This window comes from Globicephala melas, chromosome 10 (genome assembly GCF_963455315.2).
Source record: "Globicephala melas chromosome 10, mGloMel1.2, whole genome shotgun sequence".
NCBI classification, from domain to species: domain Eukaryota; kingdom Metazoa; phylum Chordata; class Mammalia; order Artiodactyla; family Delphinidae; genus Globicephala; species Globicephala melas.
Window position 1 is genome coordinate 66,980,252 of NC_083323.1, and position 24,193 is coordinate 67,004,444.

The following is a 24,193-nucleotide window of genomic DNA, read 5'->3' on the forward strand; positions in this document are numbered from 1 at the left end:
CTTTGGTTGTCTCCATTTCCCCTCCTCTCACTCTTTATTGGACCCTCCTCTCTCTGCTTCACTGAAAATGTACTTGTCAAGGCTTCCACTGATGTCCATCTTGCAAAGTCCATTCTCTAATTCTGAGTCCTCATCCTATTGGACTTTGATTACTCCATCCTTCCAAACTCTTTTCTTGAGCTCCCACTTTCCTGGTTTTATTCCTCGGTCTCCTGGCTCCTTCCTCCTCACACCCCTGACATCTGGATGTAGGACTGTTCTAAGGCTTGATGCCCAGACTTCTTCCCCATGTTCACTTAATTCCTGAGTGATCTCATACTAAGGGCTTTAAATCCCATCTCTATGAAACAATGGATTATTAATTTTTTCTCTTATCTTGACCTTTGCCCTTGGACTCCAGACTTGTATATCCAACAGCTCACCTGCATCTTCACTTGCATAAGTTGGAATATCAAACTGTGCATGTCAGAAGTCAAACTCATCATCCTCTTCCTTAAACTTGCTCTTCATTCAGTGTTCCCCATCTCAGTAAATGGTAACTGCTTTCTTCTAGTTGTTCAGGCTAAAAACCCTGAAGGGTTTCTTGATTTCTCTCACACTGCACATTTAATCCTAAGAAAATCTTTTCACCCTTTTCACCACCTTCCCTGGTCCAAGGTACCTCTAGCAACTCATCTCCTTGATTTAGCCCTTGTAATCTCCCACCCTTCGTACAGTTTATTTCCGACACTGCAGCCAAAATGATTATATTAAAACTCTGTTCAAAAAACCCTCCCATAGCTTTCTACCTACAGCAGCCGAAGTTATTTTTTAGACCCTTAGTCCCTAAATGGTCTGCCTCTGTGCTTTCTGATGCTTTTTGACCTAATTTCCTCCTATTCTGACCCTTCCTCATTCCACTGTAGCCACACAGGCTTCAGTGATATTCCTTGAATTTGCCAGGCAGGCTCCTGCCTCAGGGTCATTGCTTTTCTTCAGGGTTTCACTACATGTCACTTCTTCAATAAGGCTTTCTTTGAACATCCTGTTTTAGATATCATCTTACCATACTCCTTAGCCTCCTTTTAATTTTCTTCATAGATTTTATCACCATGTAACCTGTTTATTTGATGTATTTTATTAATTTACTTTATTTTAATATAAATTCAAGGAGAACTGGTATTTTTATCTCTTTGGTTCTCTTCTGTATGCCCAGAACCTAGAATAGAGCCTAGGACAAACAGACATTCAGAAAATATTTGTTGAATGAATAAATGAGTGAGTAGTGAATGAATATAAGAAGTCCCTTTGAAATGTGTATGCCATTTGAATCAGCAATTTAGTTACAATAATTTATTCCAAGAAGGAAATTGTGCAGGTGCACAAAGAAACATGTATTGAAATATTTTTATTAAGAATGAAAAACTGGGGAATTCCCTGGCGGTCCAGTGGTTAGGACTCAGTGGTTTCACTGCCGTGGCCTGGGTTTGATCCCTGGTCAGGGAACTGAAATCCTGCAAGCCGCACGGCACGGCCAAAAAAAGAAAAATCAGAAACAGTAATAGGAAATTGGATATTAACTAGATCATGGCACAGCTATACTATGAACTACCATGCTTCCATTACAAAGGATGTGGCTTTACTTTTATTGACTTGGAAAGATGTTCACAGTGTATGGTTAAGTGAAGAAGACTGCAAAGGATACATGCAAAAATACTATATTGATCACCTCTTGCCAGCAGGACCATTAGTGATCTTACTTATCGTCTTCATGTTTTGTGAATTTTCTGAATTTTTGTATTATTATAACCAATTATTTTATATCAGAAAAATTGTATACATATATAAAACCAAGTTGTCAGATCTTTCACAAGTAGCCATATTCTGCTTGGTCTTCCCACAAGGCAGGAATGCTTAGCTTGGAGTCCATGAATGGACCTCATGGGATCTGTGAACCCCTTGTCAAATCTGTAAGCCAGATTCTCTACAAACTTGCATATGTGCATTTTCAGATCATCACAGCAATCCGTATTCCCTAGTTGATCTTCCTCAACCTTACAACAGTGTGTTCCTGGGTTCATTCTTGATAAAGTAGGGAAGACTCATCTTCTTTGAGTCTGCCTCTTTGAACCCTTTCTCTTCAGTCTTTCACTAATTTCCACTTGCTTGGTCTCCGTCACAACTAAGTGAATGGCGGTTATGAGAGGACATAGCATTCAGTAGGTGCTGCCCTTTATCCAACAACATTTCAGCTCGACTTTCGTGCATACCCTGTGCTGTGGAGTGAGTACCCACTTATTACCAGTGCTTTATCATATCTGTTCTTTCTCCATCCTTGTATAAGACCGTTCACAAAGTGATATTTAAAAAGTACTCATGATGCCACTAAATTCTCCTCCCCTCCAGGTTCATAGCTCAAAGGGTTGTTTCTTAGAGTTTTTTGTGTCATGCTAGTAATAAATTACCTCCATTTCATGAATGGCCACTTTCCCTTTTATTTTATTGTAAACTCAGTTGTGTGGGGTAATAAGATGGAGAGATTGTTATTCAAGCCGTCATGTATGATGCCAAGGCTTCAATCATGAAGCTTCCATTTGCTACTGCTCTTTCCCTTTGGTGATATAATTTTGCTTCCTAGCTATATTATTTCTGAAGCAGCTTTGTTACCCTCACTGATCTAGCTACATTCCTCTTCTTGCAGTAAGATTTTTATAGTCGTATTATTATTAGTTTTGAAATGGCTAAACATTTTTCAGTTAATAATGAGTTTATTATTGAGGATCTCCAGGCTTCACCGTTGTTTGGCCTTATTCATTGCCGTATTCTCAGTTCCCATAGTAAATATCAGCTGGAATAAATGAACAAATAAATCATAGTTTAAAAAACCATCTTCCCTTTATGTTTTAATATAAGCAAGGTCTTGGTTTTATAAAAATGAAATGATTGGCCTTAGGAAGTCATGAATTATTGGTCACCAGATGAATTCAAACAAACTGGATGACCATTTGATGGGAATATCATAGATGAGATGCAAACATCATTATTTGGGTAGATTCTCACTAAATTACTTTCTGTCTGATATTCATGTTTAAGTTAAAATCAGCCCTGAAAATTTGCTGATGTTTAAATAACATGCATAAATATGTCATAGGAAATATAAATCATAATCATGATGTGTTTGGAGTGCTTACTCTTTCTCAGGAACTGTGTAAAGTAAGTCCTTATAAGTTATTTCATTTACAAAACAACCATGTAAGTTCACAACTCTTATTACCCTTATTTGATAGGGAAGGAAACTGAGGCTTGGAGAAGATTTTTAACTTGTCCAGTTGTGAACTATGGAGACAGGATTAAGACTCTGAGGTCTTTTAAATTGCTGCATTATACTGGCTTGCTGATGACCAAATACTGTTAAAAACTAATAAAAATAGAATCAATATGATTCTAATGAAGGATGCCAAAAAGTACACCTTTTACTCCCCACTCTGCCATCTCCCTCAATACTTCAGGGAATCATTGGTAGAGGCGAGGTGAAACAGCCGTTTTCTTTCTAATAAGTGAACGCAGCAGCCTAACTTACAGTAAATTTGCCCCTACCACTGGACTTCATGTTTCATATTTTACTGGTTACACTAGAGCCCCCATAATACCAGTGCTGTCCACTTAGTTTCTATGAGAGTGGATTAATCTTCTGTTTTTATCTGCAAGTTATGTCTCCTGGTTTCTGCATTATTTCAATTAAAAATGTATTCAGCACACTGAATTGTATGCTTTAAAACAGTAAGTTTTATGTTATGAGAATTTTGTCTCAAAAAAATTTCAAAAAAATGTGTTCAAATTGCTTGTTATTCACAGAATTGGCTATAAAAAGCTGGACTTTATAAATGATGCCTAATTGGGACTATTGACAAATAATTAAAATAGTTACCATTTATTGAGTGCTTCCTGTGTTTCAGATGCCAGGCTTTATATGGCTTATCCCGTTGAATCCTTATTTTACAGATGAGGAAACTGAGGCAGTGAGAGGTCAGGTCATAGACGGTAGTGAGAGGCAGAGCTGGTTTTCAATTCCAAAGCCTGTGCACATAACTCCTTTGCAGTTGTACCATCCATGAACCACACTAATGATATAGTTGGCACTAGAAGTGCCTGTGGCTTTTCTTCAAGTGACTGATTTACAACTGGGTTGTAGCTTAATGTTCTGAGATGATCTGATCATTTTTCTATTTAGGTTTAATTTAAGGCAGCAGAAAAATTCTCATTTCATGTTGTGTGCAACCTTTTGGCGGATGAGACATGACCTTATTTTTATCATTTGATCTTGAGTTATGAAGGAGGTTGTTAAAATGAATGATGTCCTACCACTGTTGCCTATTTCTTCAAAGCCTAGTCTTAGTTTATATTTCTGTCATTGCAAAGGATATTTGATTAACAAGGGCATAAATTATTATAAAGGGTGAACTTTATTTCTGATTTTAGTTACTTCTCAAGATTGTGAATAACAAATCAGGGCGACATGATGTGTTGAAGTGTGACAAATTATCTTCTTGGGATTTAAAATGTGATTTCAGTTTAAGGTAGTAAATGCTCATTAAACATAAAAGGGAAAATAAAGGACAATACAAAGAAGGTTAAACTTCATACATAGTTCTGTCACTCAGTTGCTTTTAAAAATGTTGATACATTTTATTCCAATTATATATTTTCCCCATGGTCACAACTGTAATGTATTAGTTAGGGTTCTTGCTTGTAAGGTGACTTCGGGGGTGGTGGACAGGCAGGGTAGCTTACTGTACTGATGGGAGGCTGAGGCACCAGAATTTGGAGGAGGCAATAATCAAAAGTGCCCTGGCAGGTCAGCAAACAGGAAGCAAGATGCAGAGTGACCTTCATATAGCAGACTGGGATGCTGCTGCCCTATCACAATGTAGGGGTCCCTCCTCCCTCTCTCCCTTGCTGTGCTTCATCCAGATACCCAGTCCAAAGGAAGAGTGTCAGATTGCTAACATGTGTCATGGACCTGTCCCTGGCTGTACTGCGGGGAGGAAGACGGAGGATTTGACCTTTGCTTTTTGAAATGGAGAAAATATCTAACGTGTTTTGGGCGTGCCCAACAGTGTTCTGAGTGCTTTCTTAAATTAACTCATTCCAATCCTCACGGAAGTCCTTTGAGGCAAGTGCAATTTGTATCTTTGTTTTATAGTTGGGTAACCAGATGAGGCACAGAGAGATGAAGTAGCTTACTGCTACCAGGAGGGCTACCAGGATGTGAAGTGGAGGTCAGGCTTTAGGGCTTGGGTAAGTTTAACCACACTGATCTGCTGAGCCTTGGGGTGGGGGGATAGGTGAGGGGAGGCCACCTCCCACTTAGATGCCATCCAATGGGGGACAGGTGGAGTTCTGGAAACGAATAATATTTATTGAATACTCACCACATGCTAGGCACACTTCTAAGTGTTTTACATCATTATTTATTTTTCTTTTCACTAGATGTTTTTTGTGTATTACATATCTATTTCATTAAAAAAAACTGAGCAAATGATGCTGATAAAAATGTAATTTTTGGTAAAATATTTAACTACTGAAGGGTTGTTCTTGTTTGTGCAGCATAGTGTCAGCCTCCGTGCTATTAAGGATAATTCTGGTGCCTCAAATTTAGGAATTCAGTACAGGTGACAGTAATATCTAGAGGAAGAGACCAGACTGACAGCAGTGGTGGGGTTCTTGCCTCCATGTGGTAAAAGAACTGAAGGTATATAGCAATGGGGTGATCTGTTTGCTGATGTTATTTTTTTAAAATGCAAATATCTCTCTATCATTATAGAACTCACTAGTTGATTAAATAATGAATACTTGTTATCAAATAATAAGATAGAAGGGACTCTCTGATTGGTATCTTCTGGATCAAAGACCAAACAACTTGGTGTTTTATTTATGCTTAATAAGTTTACACATGATTTATATTCTGGATTACTTAGTTTGTTTTTTATCTTAAAATAGAATTTTACTATATATGTGTGTATGTATATTATATTAAAGAGGTAATACATAATTAATGGAGAAAATTCAAGGTTATAAAAATATTTGAGAAGGTTGTTGCATCCTTTCCCCCAAATTGTACTCCCCTGAGGTAACTACTGTTAACATTTTGGCATATATCCTTCTTGATCATTTTTTCTCTAAACACACACACACACACACACACACACACACAGTTTTCTCAAACTAAATGGGATTCTATAGAGCTTTTTTTAAGTTTAATTCATATTGGTAATTAACGATAGCATTATTTCACGTCAGAACTTCATGCTTTCAGAGAGTGGCATAGTGTACCAGAACATGGATGTATAATTCCCCTATGAGTGGATAGTTGGTATTTTATCAGGTTTTTTTTAGTGAGTGACACCACTGTCACTTTTTTTCTCCTCTGCTCTCATTGGCCTTTGGTTTCATTTGCTAGTTCCTCCTCAAAATGTTAATGTGTCATTTCATCTATAATAATTCCCTGGGTAATCCCTATGCCTTCATGGCTTTCAATACAATCTCTATGTCTATGACTCCCAAGTCCTATTTCCATAAAGGACCTCTCTCCATCTCAGCCTGGTAGATCTAGCTGACCTCCCTACATGTCCTCTTGAATGCTCATTAGGTACTTTAAACATAACATATCTAAGTTTAAAACTTGGTTCAAATTATCCTTGTTTTTCTTAATTTGAGAATGCCTTGATTTCTTCATCACTGAAGGATAGTTTCACTGGGTATAGGATTCTGGCCTGATAGCTTTTTCTTTCGTCACATCAAAAATATTTTTCCACTTCCTTCTGGCTTTCATTGTTTCTTCTGGGGAATTCACTACCATTCTAATTGTTTTTTCCTATACATAATGTGTCAATTTTTTTTCTCACTGCTTTCAATATTTTTTTCTTTATTCTTAGTTTTCAGAAGTTTCCTTATGATCAGTATTCCTTCGAGTTTATCTTGTTTGGGGTTTGCACAGATTCTTGAATCTGTGAGTTTATGTCTCTGACCAGATTTGGGGAGTTTACAGCCATTATTTCTTCAAGTACTTTTTTAGTTCACCCTCTTTTTCCTCTTTTATGGGCTCTAATTATGAAAATGTTAGAACTTTTGTTATAATCTCCCAGAGCTCTGAGACTGTTCATTTTTTTTCAGTCTGTTTTGTCTCTGCTGTTCAGATCGGATAATTTTTGTTCTGTCTTCTAGTTAACTGACTCTTTTTTGGTCCCCTCCATTTTGCTGTTGAGCTTTTTATTCCAGTTGTTGTATTTTTCAGTTTTAAAATTTCCATTTGGTTCTTCTTTATTTATCTGGTCCTTCTATTTTTTTGCTGAGGCTTTCTAACTTGTTTTTTTAATTTTTTAATTTTATTTATTTTTTTATACAGCAGGTTCTTATTAGTTATCCATTTTATACATATTAGTGTATATATGTCAATCCCAATCTCCCAATTCATCACCCCCCCGCCCCACGCCGCAGCCACTTTCTCCCCTTGGTGTCCACACATTTGTTCTCTACATCTGTGTCTCTATTTCTGCTCTGCAAACCGGTTCATCTGTACCATTTGTCTAGCTTCCACATATATGCATTAATATACGGTATTTGTTTTTCTCTTTCTGACTTACTTCACTCTGTATGACAGTCTCTAGATCCATCCACGTCTCTACAAATGACCCAATTTCGTTCAATTTTATGGCTGAGTAATATTCCATTCTATATATGTACCACATCTTCTTTATCCATTCATCTGTTGATAGACATTTAGGTTGCTTCCATGTCTTGGCTATTGTAAATAGTGCTGCAATGAACATTGGGGTGGATGTGTCTTTGAATTATGGTTTTCTCTGGGTATATTCCCAACAGTGGGATTGCTGGATCATAAGGTAATTCTATTTTAGTTTTTTAAGGAACCTCCATACTGTTCTCCATAGTGGCTGTATCAATTTACCTTCCCACCAAGAGTGCAAGAGGGCTCCCTTTTCTCCACACCCTCTCCAGCATTTGTTGCTTGTAGATTTTCTGATGATGCCCATTCTGACTGGTGTGAGGTGATACCTCATTGTAGTTTTGATTTGCATTTCTCTAATAATTAGTAATGTTGAGCAGCTGTTCATGTGCTTTTTGGCCATTTGTATGACTTCTTTGGAGAAATATCTATTTAGGTCTTCTGCCCATTTTCTGATTGGGTTGTTTCTTATTTTAATATTGAGCTGCATGAGCTGTTTATATGTTTTGGAGATTAATCCTTTGTTTATTTGTTTGCAAATATTTTCTCCCATTCTGAGGGTGGTCCTTTCGTCTTGTTTCCTTTGCTGTGCAAAAGGTTTTAAGTTTAATTAGGTCCCATTTGTTTATTTTTATTTCCATTACTCTAGGAGGTGGATCAAAGAAGATCTTGCTGTGATTTATGTCAAAGAGTATTCTTCCTATGTTTTCGTCTAAGAGTTTTATAGTGTCCAGTCTTACATTTAGGTCTCTAATCCATATTGAGATTATTTTTGTGTATGGTGTTAGGGAGTGTTCTAATTTCATTCTTTTCCATGTAGCTGTCCAGTTTTCCCAGCACCACTTATTGAAGAGACTGTCTTTTCTCCATTGTATATTCTTGCCTCCTTTGTCATAGATTAGTTGACCATAGGTGTGTGGGTTTATCTCTGGGCTTTCTATGCTGTTCCATTGATCTATATTTCTGTTTTGTTTTTTTTTTTTTTTGCTGTATGTGGGCCTCTCACTGTCGTGGCCTCTCCTGTTGCGGAGCACAGACTCCGGATGTGCAGCCTCAGTGGCCATGGCTCTCGGGCCCAGCCGCTCCACAGCATGTGGGATATTCCCGGACTGGGACACAAACCCTTGTCCCCTGCATCGGCAGGCGGATTCTCAACCACTGTGCCACCAGGGAAGCCCTATATTTCTGTTTTTGTGCCAGTATCATATTGTCTTGGCTACTGTGGCTTTGTAGTATAGTCTGAAGTCAGGGGGTCTGATTCCCTTTTTTTCCCTCAAGACTGCTTTGGATGTTCAGGGTCCTTTGTGTTTCCATACAAATTTTTAGATTTTTTGGTTCTAGTTCTGTAAAAAATGCCATTGGTAATTTGATAGGGATTGCATTGAATCTGTAGATTGCTTTGGGTAGTATAGTCATCTTCACAATATTGATTCTTCCAAACCAAGAACATGCTATATCTCTCCATCTGTTTGTGTCATCTTTGATTTCTTTCATCAGGGTCTTATAGTTTTCTTCATACAGGTCTTTTGTCTCCCTAGGTAGGTTTATTCCTACGTATTTTATTCTGTTGCAATGGTAATTGGGAGTGTTTCCTCAATTTCTCTTTCTGATCTTTTGTTGTTAGTGTGTTGGAAAGCAAGAGATGACTGTGCATTAATTTTGTATCCTGCATCTTTACCGAATTCATTGCTTAGCTCTAGTACTTCTCTCGTGGCATCTTTAGGATTCTCTATGTATAGTATGTCATCTGCAAACAGTGACAGTTTTACTTCTTCTTTTTCAATTTGTATTCCATTTATTTCTTTTTCGTCTCTGATTGCCATGGCTAGGACTTCCAAAACTATGTTGAATAATAGTGGCGAGAGTAGACGTCCTGTCTTGTTCCTGATCTTAGAGGAAGTGCTTTCAGTTTTTCACCATTGAGAATGATGTTTGCTGTGGGTTTGTCATATATGGCCTTTAGTATATTCAGGTAGGTTCCCTCTATGCCCACATTCTGGAGAGTTTTTATCATAAATGGGCATTGAGTTTTGTCAAAAGCTTTTTCTGCATCTATTGAGATGATCATATGGTTTTTATTCTTCAATTTGTTAATATGGTGTATCACGTTGATTGATTTGTGTATACTGAAGAATCCTTGCATCCCTGGGATAAATCCCAGTTGATCATGGTGTATGATCCTTTCAATGTTTTGTTGGATTCTGTTTGCTGGTATTTTGTTGAGGATTTTTGCATCTACATTCGTAAGTGATATTGGTCTGTAATTTTCTTTTTTTGTAGTATCTTTGTCTGGTTTTGGTATCACGGTGATGGTAGCCTCATAGAATGAGTTTGGGAATATTCCTTCCTCTGCACTTTTTTGGAAGAGTTTGAGAAGGATAGGTGTTTCCTCTTCTCTAAATGTTTGATAGAATTCACCTGTGAAGCCGTCTAGTCCTGCACTTTTGTTTGTTGGAAGATTTTTAATCACAGTTTCAATTTCATTACTTGTGATTGGTCTGTTCATATTTTCTATTTCTTTCTGGTTCAGTCTTGGAAGGTTATACCTTTCTAAGAATTTGTCCATTTCTTCCAGGTTGTCCATTTTATTGGCATAGAGTTGCTTGTAGTAGTCTCTTAGGATGCTTTGTATTTCTGCAGTGTCTGTTGTAACTTCTCCTTTTTCATTTCCAATTTTCTTGATCTGAGGCCTCTCCCTCTTTTTCTTGATGAGTCTGGCTAATGGTTTATCAATTTTGTTTATCTTCTCAAAGAACCAGCTTTTAGTTTTATTGATCTTTGCTATTGTGTTCTTTGTTTCTATTTCATTTACTTCTGATCTGATCTTTATGATTTCTTTCCTTCTACTAACTTTGTGTTTTGTTTGTTCTTCTTTCTCTAGTATCTTTAGGTGTAAGGTTAGATTGTTTATTTGAGATTTTTCTTGTTTCTTCAGGTAGGATTGTAGTGCTAGAAACTTCCCTCTTAGAACTGCTTTTGCTGCATCCCATAGGTTTTGGATTGTCTTGTGTTCATTGTCATGTGTCTCAAGTTATTTTTTAATTTCCTCTTTGATTTCTTCGGTGACCTCTTGGTTATTTAGTAACGTATAAAATAACCTCCATGTGTCTGTGTTTTTTTACATTTTTTTCCCTGTAACTGATTTCTAATCTAATAGCATTGTGGTCAGAAAAGATGCTTGATATGATTTCAATATTCTTAAATTTACTAAGTCTTGATTTGTGACCCAAGATGTGATCTATCCTGGAGAATGTTCCATGCACACTTGAGAAGAAAGTGTAATCTGCTGTTTTTGGATGCAATGTCTTATAAATATCAATTAAATCTATCTTGTCTATTGTGTCATTTAAGGCTTGTGTTTTCTTATTAATTTTCTGTTTGGATGATCTGTCCATTGTTGTAAGTGAGGTGTTATAGTCCCTCACTATTACTGTGTTACTTTCGACTTCCTCTTTATAGCTGTTAGCAGTTGCCTTATGTGTTGAGGTGCTCCTATGTTGGGTGTATATATATTTATAATTGTTATATCTTCTTTTTGGATTGATCCCGTTTTCATTATGTGTGTCCTCCCTTGTATCTTGTAACATTCTTTATGTTAAAGTCTCCTTTATCTGATATGAGTACTGCTACTCCAGATTTATTTTGATTTGTATTTGCATGGAATATCTTTTTCCATCCCCTCACTTTCAGTCTGTATGTGTCCCTAGGTCTGAAGTGCGTCTCTTGTAGACAGCATATATGTGGGTCTTGTTTTTGTATCCATTCAGCAAGTTGTGTCTTTTGTTTGGAGCATTTAATCTACTCACATTTAATGTAATTATTGATATGTGTGCTCCTATTACCATTTTCTTAATTGTTATGGGTTTGGTTTTGTAGGTCCTTTTCTTCTCTTGTGTTTCCCAGTTAGAGAAGTTCCTTTAGCATTTGTTGTAGAGCTGGTTTGTTGGTGCTGAATTCTCTTTGCTTTTGCTTGTGTGTAAAGATTTTGATTTCTCCATCAACTCTGAAAGAGATACTTGTTGGGTAGAGTAATATTGGTTGTACGTTTTTCCCTTTCATCACTTTAAATATATCATGCCACTCCCTTGTGGCTTGTAGAGCTTCTGCTGAGAAATCAGCTATTAACCTTATGGGCGTTCTCTAGTATGATATTTGTCATTTTCCCTTGTTGCTATCAATAATTTTTATTTTTCTTTAATTTTTGTCAGTTTGATTACTGTGTGTCTCACTGTGTTTCTCCTTGGGTTTATTCTGCCTGGGACTCTCTGTGTTTCCTGGACTTGGGTAACTATTTCCTTTCCCATGTTAGGGAAGTTTTTGACTATAATCACTTCAAATGTTTTCTCTGGTCCTTTCTCTCTCTATTCTCCCCCTGGACCCCTGTAATGCGAATGTTGTTGCATTTAATGGTTTCCCAGGGGTCTCTTAGGCTGTCTTCATTTCTTTTCAGTCTTTTTTCTTTATTCTGTTCTGCAGCAGTGAATTCCACCATTCTGTCTTCCAGGTCACTTATCTGTTCTTCTGCCTCAGTTATTCTGCTATTGATTCCTTCTAGTGTGTTTTTCATTTCAGTTACTGTATTGTTTATCTCTGTTTGTTTGTTCTTTAATTCTTCTAGGTCTTTGTTAAACATTTCTTTTTTTTTTTTTTTTTTTGCGGTTGGCGGGCCTCTCACTGCTGTGGCCTCTCCCGTTGCGGAGCACAGGCTCCGGACGCGCAGGCTCAGCGGCCATGGCTCACGGGCCCAGCTGCTCCTTGGCATGTGGGATCTTCCCAGACTGGGGCACGAACCCGTGTCCCCTGCATTGGCAGGCAGACTGTTAACCACTGCGCCACCAGGGAAGCCCTGTTAAACATTTCTTGCATCTTCTCGACCTTTGCCTCCATTCTTTTTCTGAGGCCCTGGATCATCTTCACTGTCATTATTCTGAATTCTTTTTCTGGAAGGTTGCCTATCTCTACTTCATTTAGTTGTTTTCCTGTGGTTTTATCTTGTTCCTTCATCTGGTACATAGCCCTCTGCCTTTTCATCTTGTCTATCATTCTGTGAATGTGGTTTTTGTTCTACAGGCTGCAGAATTGTAGTTCTTAATTCTGCTGTCTGCCCTCTGGATGATGAGGCTACCTAAGAGGCTTGTGCAAGCTTCCCAATGGGAGGGACTGGTGGTAGGTAGAGCTGGGTGTTGCTCTGGTGGCAGAGTTCAGTAAAACTTTAATCTGCATGTCTGCTGATGGGTGGGGCTGAGTTCCCTCCCTGTTGGTTGTTTGGCCTGAGGCAACCCAACACTGGAGCCTACCCGGGCTCTTTGGTGGTGGTAATAGCAGACTCTGGGAGGGCTCACGCCAAGGCGTACTTCCCAGAACTTCTGCTGCCAGTGTCCTTGTCCTCATGGTGAGCCACAGCCACCCCCCTGCCTCTGCAGTAGACCCTCCAACACTAGCAGGTAGGTCTGGTTCAGTCTCCTGTGGGGTCACTGCTCCTTACCTTGGGTCCTGATGTGCACACTACTTTGTGTGTGTCCTCCAAGAGTGGAGTCTGTGTTTTCACCAGTCCTCTCGAAGTCCTGAAATGAAATCCTGCTATCCTTCAAAGTCTGATTCTCTTGGAATTCCTCCTCCCGTTGCTGGACCCCCAGGTTGGGAAGCCTGACGTGGGGCTCAGAACCTTCATTCCAGTGGGTGGACTTCTGTGGTATGTGTTCTCCAGTTTGTGAGTCACCCGTCTAGCCGTTATGGGATTTGATTTTGTTGTGCTTGCGACCCTCCTACCATCTCATTGTGGCTTCTCCTTTGTCTTTGGATGTGGGGTATCTTTTTTGATGAGTTCCAGTGTCTTCCTGTCGATGATTGTTTAGCAGTTAGTTGTGATTCCAGTGCTCTCACAAGAGGGAGAGCACATCCTTGTAGTCCGCCATCTTGAACCAATCTCAGCCTCTAACTTTTTTTCATTTGTTTCAAGTTTGTTCAAATATGTTTGTAATTGCTCATTTTAATCAATGCTTCTTTAAAATCTGTGTCAGGTAATTTTTACATCTCTGTCATCTTGTGATGTTGATATCTATTGGTTGTCTTTTTGCATTATATTTGAGATCTTTCTGATTCTTGGTATGCTGTTTGATTTTGGGTTGAAACCTGGATATTTTTGTATAATGTTTTGAGACTTGGATTGAAACATGGATATATTTGTATGATGTTCTGAGACTTGGATCTCATTAAACTCCATATTTTATGTGACTTTCTGTGACAATGCACTGGCAGAGGATGAGGGGGTGTCATCTTGTTATTTCCAGGTGGAACTGGAAATCCAGGTTCCCTACTAGGCCTTCAGTTGACAATTAAGTGAGAACTTTTATTATTTCTGGGTGAGGGGGTGGAAGTTCCAACTGCCCACATGGTCTCTACCAAACACTCTGGTAGGGATGGTGTCATTACTGCAGGGTGATGGTGAAAGTTCTGACTCTCCACTAGGCCTCCTCTGAGAAGGCAGTGTGCTTTGTTACTAGGGATGGAACATGGTCTCCACTGATGCCATGGTTCGTCTTATCACTGGCTGACAGGGTTACAGTTCTTGGCTCTCTACTTGGCCTTTGTTGGCACCACCTGGCAGAGGCGTTGGGTACCTGATTTCTGCCTCAAGAGAGTGGAAATCTAGGCTCCCCACTTAGCCTTTGCTGACATGTTAGGAGATGGAATCACAGTGTTTCCTGTGGTGCTTGGCTGGAATAGAGTGGTTGTTCTCTAAAAGTTTTTGTCTTTCTGGGCTTCTCCTTTTTAGGTACTTTAGCTAGAGTGAGCAGGCTTTTGAGGGGAATTGTTTTGTCTGCATCCATTGGTATTTCCAGGTTGCTGGTTTCTCCACCTCCAAGACTGGCATATATGAGGCAAAAAGAAAACCCTCTTCACTCACCATTCTGTTGTTACTCGGGCCCTGAGTGCCCTTGCCTTTTTAAAAAATTTTCTCCATCTTTCAGACTCTTCTTATTGTTTGTTTTATAATATCCTGTTTAGTTGTACTCATTGGGAGGAATAGGAAAATTATGTCTATTCCATCTTTCTGGAGACAGAGGTCATGTACATCATTTTTGAGCTTTATTTTCAATGGGCCTCGTGTGATTCTTCTTCTCTGTGCAGGTACCTGGAATTGGAAAGCAGCGGCCATCGGAATGAAGTCAGACTGCACTACCACTCCTCCGGCAGCCACCATCCTCACACAGAAGTGTTTCCTTACATTTTGGCTGATGATAAGTGGCACAAGCTCTCCTTAGCCATCAGTGCCTCCCACTTGATTTTACACGTCGACTGCAATAAGTAAGTGAAATGTTCTCAGTTCAGGTAACGGAAGATTCTAAGAAATGACGGTTAATGCACATTACTTACCTGGTGCTTCTTTGCAGAATATATGAAAGAGTGGTGGAAAAGCCTTCCACAGACTTGCCTGTGGGCACATCATTTTGGCTGGGACAGAGAAATAATGCACACGGATATTTTAAGGTATCTTCTGACTAAGGTCTGAGCATAAAGTGTAAATAGAAATGCTTTTTAATGAATTTGGAAAAGTACGTTTTGCTTTTTATGGTGTAAAGCAAAATAATTTGATGTGTATAGTTTTTTTCTATTTGTGTCTATTTCTGTTTTAGTTTTTTTTTTTACACTGGTGTTTAATTTAGCTGGTCAGCACTATTTTCTCTTTTTTTCCTGAATGAGTTTGAACTTTAAACACAACAGAGATGATCATAAGGCCCAATCAGGGCAGAGTTAACATCTTCTTGAAATCAGGCATTCAAAATAATAAAAATCTAAAATGTTAATATACAAATAAACTCTCTACCTTTGAAGTATAACCTTTGATGAGACTTTTATTGGGGTGTTAATAATAGAGGATTAAAACTTTTCAATATTCATTATTCATGGTCTCTTCGTACTTCTGAAAGTGAGAAAGGAATATATATATATATATATGCACAAATCTATCAAAACTAGAAAGCAGTTATAATTTATATCTTTTTCTTATTGTCTATTTGGAGACACACTCCATGGAATTGCATCACAGGATCTAAAAGACATACCGTTTAACTTTCAGTATTTTAAAGTTGAGGAAATAAAGTTCAGAAAACTGCTTGATTACAAGCCCATAGTATAATCATTTTCCCTCCAATGACTCCGACACTGCCTGTCATACAGAAGAGGCTCGGCAAATGGTTGTTAAATGAAACAATGATAGGTGATGTGTCTAACTCAGGGATTTCTAGCTAGAGTAGGTACCAGTAACTTTAACATTGTGTTCTAAGAAAGGTTTGTATTCCCTGAAAGGTATTTTTGAAACTTACTTAAACTGCTACCTGGAAACCAGGTGCTTTGAATGTGTTATTTCATCGAATCCTAGTCTTGCTAGCCTTGGTTCAGGGCCTTTAAAATGTTTTTAAAATCTCTTTTACATATGCATAAACTTGTTCAGAGAGTTTAAACAACTTATCCAAAGCCAGTCATGGGGAATTGATCCCATGCTCGTGAGTCCTGAAAAATCAGTGCTCTTTTCCCACATAAGGGATAGCAAGTTTTTGCTATAGGTGCTGAGTCTCTCCTCTATTTAATCATGGCGCTCTTCCCCACGGAGCCCAGATGTGGCGTCAGAAACCTCACACGTCAGTTATGTGTACTGCTCTAGGGGCCATCATTTTTACTGTAGACTGTAAATGGTGCTCACTAGATTTGGGCAGTACACAAACTGTAGAACTCTACATGGTAGCTTTGCTTTCATGTTGCTGCTACCAAGTGATAGGATTTTGTTGTATACAAGTTGCTTCCCTGATCCAAACCCCAAGCAAACAGCAGATCCAGCAATTGCCACATAGTATACTTAAATATTTATCATTTACACTGACACTGTTTTTGTACCATGCTATTAAGCAGATTAAATATGTAGAAGATACTTAGTCCAGGATTTGACTGGTAAACCTTTGTAGGTACATTCAAAACTGTCTTAATAATATGTTGGTATGTCACCTCTGTCATTAAATGTTCTATTTCCATTTTTCAAAAGGGATAAAGTGAAATATTACTTAAAGAAAATATATAAAGATGTTGAAGGAAGAGAGAGGGGTGGTGAATGAAAGGCACGCTGGAGTGTGTCTGATGAGGTCGTTTCTGAGCTACCATTTGGCCATTGCTTTAAGAGCCTTGCAAGCTGGAAGCTAATTATATCTTAATGACAAAGGATGCATGTAAATTTCACATGTAAACATGTGATGTGACCTTCTGTGTGAAATGGGTCATTTCCAGTTGGCATGTTAAAAAATTTTAGGCTAAACTTTCTGTACTCCTAAGGACTCATCACTAAGTCTTGCTGTAGCTGTTTAATAAATCTCTTGTCCTTTTTAAATTGAGAAATTCACTTTAAAATATCCAACCGAGAAACAAGAAATGCTAGAATAAGCATTGTTCTTATGACTTAGCTTTTCTCTTGTTTTCTTTTTGATGATTGCAGTTAACTTAAAACCGGTATCAGTTTCACTGTTGTTGAAACCCAAAGTGATTTTCAGGTTGATTTTTAAAGGTCATTTTCAAGCCTTTCTTCAGTGGCTAACTAAAAATAACTTCCCCAGACACATACTATTGTCTCTTAATTATATCTTGACATTTACTCTTAAGGCTTTAAAAATATTATCAATAAGAAAGTACGTGGGTAATCATCTATTTTGCCTGCCTGATGTTTTTCTTTCCCTTTGGTTTGAAGTCAAAGCAATGTATTCAAAAAGATTTTATTCAGGGATTTTGGTGAGTCTATCCTGTAATGTTTCCCTTCCTGAACTTGACTGTTGAACATAATTTGGGTAGATGAAAGTAATACGTCTTTTTCAAAATTTTTCTCACACAGGGAATAATGCAAGACGTGCAATTACTTGTCATGCCCCAAGGATTTATTGCTCAGTGCCCAGATCTTAATCGCAGTAAGTCCATTAGTTCTCACACCGTGTAATGAAAAGTATGCTTCTTGCTTAGTTTTGTCCACAATGTCAGTTTGAAATTAGAGTTTTTCTATATTAGTTGTCAGCATAGACTTAACCAGATTGAACTCCTTATAAATGTAACTTGACCAATGTGGTGTTTGTAATTCTAGCCTGTCCAACTTGCAATGACTTTCATGGACTCGTGCAGAAAATCATGGAGCTGCAGGACATTTTAGCCAAAACATCAGCCAAGGTAAAAGCTCCTTAGAAATAGGGTCTGGGGGAGCTCACAAATCCTTGAGGTTCCTTACAATTCCTTTTATAACCACAGTTGTTCACCTTTGAGACTTTTCTCATACCCTACTGTGTACCAGGACTGAACCGAAATCCCTGCTCAAGAAAGGGGCTTATAAATATTCAGACCCTAGCCATCTGTATAACGAACGATTCAGTAAATCAAGAATGAGGCAGATTACTACACTGCTTATTACGGCAATAGGATTTATTGTTTAATTTAGTGTTTATTATTATTTAGTTTTTGTTTGCAAGGAAGGAGGCAAGAGGACATTGTAAAGAATATGAGCACTAGAATTATGTCAAGGAAATGGTCCCACGAAATCTTTCTACCACTGTGTTACAGTTGTAGGAATGTTGGCTGTCTTAAGCCTGTATCAAGTTTACCTATAGTTTCACCAGGCTGTTGTCTTGTTGCATAGCAGTTACTTATGACCTGGAAGTTGTGTTGTATATCAATGATTTGTTTCTGACCCAATATATATTCTAAAATTTATGTTTGCACTCGAGCAAACATAGTCATGAAATTAGACATTTTTAAAAATGGAAAATGCTTCTCTGCATCGTGGATGATGCTATTTTGACTTAGCCTTCTTTTCCGTCCTATAAATCCTGCTTTTTTCCCCCAAAGGCAGGGGGCAAGTTTACTACAAAAAGAAGGGGGGAAAAAATCCTTTCTTTTAAATTAAAGTCTTAAGTCATTTGCAGCAACATGGGCGGACCTAGAGATTATCACACTAATTAAGTAAGTCAGAAAGAGAAAGCCAGTTACCATACGATATCACTTATATGTAGAATCTAAAATATGACACAAATGAACTTACCTACGAAACAGAAAAAGACTCACACGTAGAGAACAGACTTGTGGTTGCCAAGGGAGAGGTGGGTGAGGGAGGGATGGATTGAGAGTTTGGGATTAGCAGATGCAAACCATTATATAGAGAGTGGATAAACAATAAGGGCCTACCATATAGCACAGGGAACTATATTCAATATCCCGTAATAAATCACAATGGAAAAGAATAAAATGAAAAAAATAAAGGCTTATGTATATTTATAATAAATAGTTGATGGGCACAGCCATCATTACAGCTATTCATCTGAAAAACAGTCAGATGCCTGTTGGAGTATTTTGCCTTTCTGCATTGCTGGAATGGTGAACAATATGAACCCCTTCCTTTGTGCCACAGCTGTCTCGAGCCGAACAGCGAATGAATAGATTGGACCAGTGCTATTGTGAAAGGACTTGCACCATGAAGGGAACCACCTACCGAGAACTCGAGTCGTGGACAGACGGCTGTAAGAACTGCACATGCCTGGTATGGCTTTTGCTGGAGTTCAGACTAAGGGAACTCAGATGTCCCCACCCTTTAAAAATTTATTAAAACAATGTCATCATGAAAATTTCGGGACCCATTTCCTCAAAACACAACACTAAAGTGGCAGCAAACCCGGTCAAATCTTAAGGACTGTGTGTTGCCTTATTAAAGACACTTTCTAGCCTATAAAGATGATTACGGTTTCAGAATGCTATAAAGTTTTAAGTTTACTGGTCCGCACATGAAGTTAACAACTTAAATTTGGTCAGTAAAGGGATTCCCAAAGGATTCTATCCTGTTATCTTTAACTTTTCCAGGGATTTTCCCCTCATGTTTTATTAATGCATTTTGATAAAACTAAATTAAGTGCAACAGGAAATACTGTGTCCAGATTGGGCTGTGCAAACAAATAATGGAGTTTAAATAATCTTTAAAAGTTTACTAATACAGCGGAATACAAATTATAGAGTATAAATAAGTTAGAGTTTTCTAATTGCTCACTAATTAAGTAGAATATTTAGTGCATTATTATTTCAAACATGTAAGTTCATTTTCAAAGACAAGTTCAAAAGGAGTTTAGTTTTGAACTTTTAAATTCCATATGAATTACCTGTTAAAATTGGTTGACTGTAAAGAAGTCAGAGGTCTAAAAAAATTTTTTCCCAAGTTCATCCAGTTTATTCAAAAGTGGGAGATCATGACGTAAGAAGGTCAAAGTTAGCTGTGAAATAACCGTACAGGTGTGTCTGTGTGTGCCTGCTTTGTATGATTTCTATTCAGGAACATATATTCCTATTAAAGTCATAGCATTTTACAAATACAGTAAAACCTTCCCAACTTGTTAAATGGGTGCCAAAAATCAAATTGAGTAAAATACAAGATGTGGTATGTGAAGTCAATAAAACGACTAGAAAAGCAGCTAACCTACCTGGGAGCTCTGGGTGACCTTCGGGAATCAAATTCCTTGAGGTCCCCTTTGCCGTTTGGCACCTCTTGTGATGACTGTCAGCATCAATTCATGGTGGTGGCCTGTCCAAGCTTAAATATCCTTGGGAAGATTTCTGCATCCTGAGACTGGGTCTCCAGCACGGCAGCAGCTATTCCAAAAATCTCCTCGTTTGTTGATGCTCATTTTGTGAGTCATCTGGGGAGACACGAGTGCCCCAGGCTGACCCTCAGCCTGCTGTTTCTCTGTCAGCAGGTGCCCTTCCCTCCACACCTGTCCTCATCCACTTCACAACAGGAGGTGAGAACTCTAGCTCAGTTGCTGGACAGAAGGTGGAGCCAATCACCATCTGTGTTATGACCCAGTTTGCATTACTGTGGGTTTTACTGTATTATGGGTTTTGCTGTATAATAACCAAAGAGAATAGTGGTATTTATGACATTTTACATGAAGAGTTTGAAATTTAAGAAATATATTAAACAATACTTGAAAGCTACCAAGCTGCAACTTGGAAATTCTTTAAAATACTGTTTTCTTCTCAGAATGGAACCATCCAGTGTGAAACTCTGATTTGCCCAAATCCTGACTGCCCCCTCAAGTCGGCTCTTGCATACGTGGATGGCAAGTGCTGTAAGGAATGCAAACGTGAGCATAACTTTTATGATGAATACTTTTTTGGCAAAAATAAAGCTTTGTATTAGTAAATATTCACCCATCATTGGTTTAATCTGGGTAAGCTAAATAGCTTTTAGAAATGATGGAAATACCTTCTCTATTTTGGTTGAGCAGTTCTTTTCCACTTAAAAGTGCTATACTTGTATTTTAGCAAGAAAGTTTTTCTTGGAGGAATCTATTCTGTACAGTGACAGTAGTGGCAAAGATATGTAAGAAACTCAGTGGAAGGCACTTCTCTCATTAACACTGCTTGATACAAATACCTCTCAACTAGGTTGAGAATAGTCCACACTCAGTCAAGATAAACAAGAAAATCCAAGATACAAGTGACCTTCAACAGCAGAAGATACAAAACTCTATTAGTCCAAACCACAGAAGTGCACATTGTTATAGGATTGTCCAGTGTGGACAGGGCAGGGCCATGATCTTAATTCATAAAAGAGGCTCATGCCACTGAATGAGGAAGCCATCTGCCTTTCAGCAGCTGTTGTATGCAGTTCACTTCTGATGTCTGGAAATGCTCTTTGAATCGATAGCTATCCTCAGATGGGTTCTAAATCATTTATTTAATAACATAAATCATCGCATCTCTGTTACTTACACTTTAAAAGATTGCCTTAAGTCCATGTTAAAAGTAGCATTTAAAATTTAGCTACTATTTTTTTTTTTTACCATGCAATAGTAACATATATGAAAACTGGGTTGTTATAAAGTTTGCAGACTATATAGGGCTATGTAAGTGCAGTATAAGCATACACACGCATGCACGCGCACGCACACAAGACAGAAAGGGGGGAGGGCAAGGGAGAGGGAAGGAGAGGAAAACAAAAGTAACAGCTGCTTTTTCTAGGGTTTTTATGCTCACTGGTCTCCGTTACCACCGCCATACCTTACTCTTGCCTACGCAGTGTGCAGGGTGCTCCTTCTGGCGAGAGTGACAAGTTATCAGAGAAAAATCAGGAAGTCGCTTTGTAGTCCATTGATTTAATTCCCTCAGGAGCTCGTGTATATTTAATTTTGTTAGACTTTACCTTGAAGCCAGTCCATTTCATGAGAGTGTATTAGCCTAGTCAAGTAGATTTGGCTGGACCAGGAAAGGTTGAATGCAGTCGTTCTCACACATGTCACCAGCTAATTTCCTTGGTGAGGGGTAATCTGAGTTCTTCCTTGAACTTTTATTAATAATGAAAAGCTTGTGACGATATTCTGTAGTTTTCTTTGTAGATGCTTGGAGGTAGGAGGAAGAAGGGCCCTCTGTAGGACTTATATTCATTACACAACAGTAGCAGGAATCATACTTTTGGCTTTTATTTCTTTCATCCTTTCCACTGATACTTCTGCATTGTTACCTGTGAATATTTACATTCACATTTACATTAAGTGATGTTGATTTTATTAGAGACAGGCTGATTGGAATAATGGACCATCATGATAGATGGATTAGTCAGAAGTTGTGAATTTCAGGTCTGCTTTTACCATTTGTCTCTGTTACCAGCAGTAAGCTGCCTATTCAATCAGACTGTGCTTGAAATCTTCCCAGAAAGCATGTAGTTAGACTTCATAAAATGGTAAAATATTTTGAAATTCATTAATACAAAGTGCTTCTGGCAGACTTTGGTGTTAATGATTGGAAAGTAACTGTATGTCATACATAAAATAGTGAAAGCTGCAAATAAGTGATCAATGAGGGGACCATAGCATCACTGGAGAAGTGTCAAAATAATTCATTCGAGTCTTCCGTTTCATACGGTTAAAAAATAATAAAGATTAAGTGACTTTGTCTTTCTGGTCATATTCAGTGATATGAGTGCCGTGGAATATAAAGGATTTGTGTCCTATGGTTGGTTGTATTTCGAGTATTTGAACCTCTGATTCTGATGAATTCAACATTTTACGAGGGCTAGCATATTTTCAGTTAACACCCATAGATTTTTTTTTCCTATGAGAAATAAGTATTTAGTTCATACGGTAAACATTATTAGAGATTATTTGGGAATGTGTCTCATGCACAAATTTTTTTATGCAGAAAAGAAATGACATAACTGTTTATTGAGTATAATTTATATACTATATAAATATGTATATAGCATATACATATATATACTATGTAATTTACCCATTAAAAAAGTATACAATTCAGTATATTTTAGTATGTTTGTAAGGTTGTTCAACCATCATCACTACCTAATTCCAGGACATTTTCCTTATGCCACAAAGATACCCCATAACCGTTAAGAATCATTCTGCCCGCCCCCCCCGCCGCCAACCCCTGGCAACCGCTAATCTACCTTCTGTTCCTATGTATTTGCTTATTCTGGGCATTTCAGATAAATGCAATATACAATATCCACATGCATAAATTTAAAAACGGTCACTAGAAATATTTCAGGAAATGTGCTTCTGAAAAGTTTTGCAAAAAATATTTTATAAAGGATAAATAATATTTACAATAAATTTAATAATCATTAGCTGACTTGTTTAGATAGTTCAGATTTTCATATGTGCTGAAAGTGGGAGAAGCTAATAGTTATACAGATCCATGATGTTCTGTGTGTGTGTGTATGTGTGTGTGTGTGTTTCACTGTTACATATGAGGGGAAGGAAACAGTATCATTTTCCTATGTAAATTTCCCCAGTAGCATCAGTGTTATAATTTACAAGAACTTAATTTCAGTGGAATATAATTTCTATGTGTTTTACTTTTTAAAACACAAACATAAGCCTTCCTCTTTATTATTATTATTTTTATTGGAGTAAAATTGATTTACAATGTTGTGTTAGTTTCTGCTATACAATGAAGTGAATCAGCTATATGTATACCTATATCCCCTCTCTTGGACCTCCCTCCCACCCCCCATCCCACCCATCTAGGTCATCACAGAGCACTGAACTGAGCTCCCTGTGCTATACAGCAAGTTCCCACTAGCTATCTGTTTTACACACGGTAGTGTATTTATGTCAAACCTAATCTCCCAATTCATCCCACCCTCCCCTTCCCCCTCTGTGTCCACATGTCTGTTCTCTACATCTGCGTTTCTATTCCTGCCCTATAAGTAGGTTCATCTATACCATTTTTCTAGATTCCACATATATACGTTAATATACGATATTTGTTTTTCTCTTTCTGGCTTGCTTCACTCTGTATGACGTACTCTAGGTCCATCCACATCTCTACAAATGACCCAGTTTTGTTCCTTTTTATGGCTGAGTAATATTCCATTGTAATATTCCATCTTCTTTATCCATTCATCTATCGCTGGACATTTAGGTTGCTTCCATATCCTGGCTA

At 38.0% G+C, this 24,193-nt stretch overlaps 1 protein-coding gene across 2 annotated transcripts in view; it reads left to right on the top strand.

Moving 5' to 3' along the window:
- The window catches only part of NELL2 (neural EGFL like 2), a 378,238-nt gene that overhangs the window by 74,757 nt on the left and 279,288 nt on the right, over window positions 1-24,193 (top strand). For both annotated transcript variants that reach the window (XM_060305603.1, XM_030835328.2), the window contains exons 5-10: window positions 14,855-15,031; window positions 15,118-15,214; window positions 17,598-17,670; window positions 17,841-17,923; window positions 19,155-19,283; window positions 20,772-20,874. In XM_060305603.1, coding sequence (XP_060161586.1) covers window positions 14,855-15,031; window positions 15,118-15,214; window positions 17,598-17,670; window positions 17,841-17,923; window positions 19,155-19,283; window positions 20,772-20,874 — 662 coding nt within the window. The remainder of the gene's footprint in view (window positions 1-14,854; window positions 15,032-15,117; window positions 15,215-17,597; window positions 17,671-17,840; window positions 17,924-19,154; window positions 19,284-20,771; window positions 20,875-24,193) is intronic.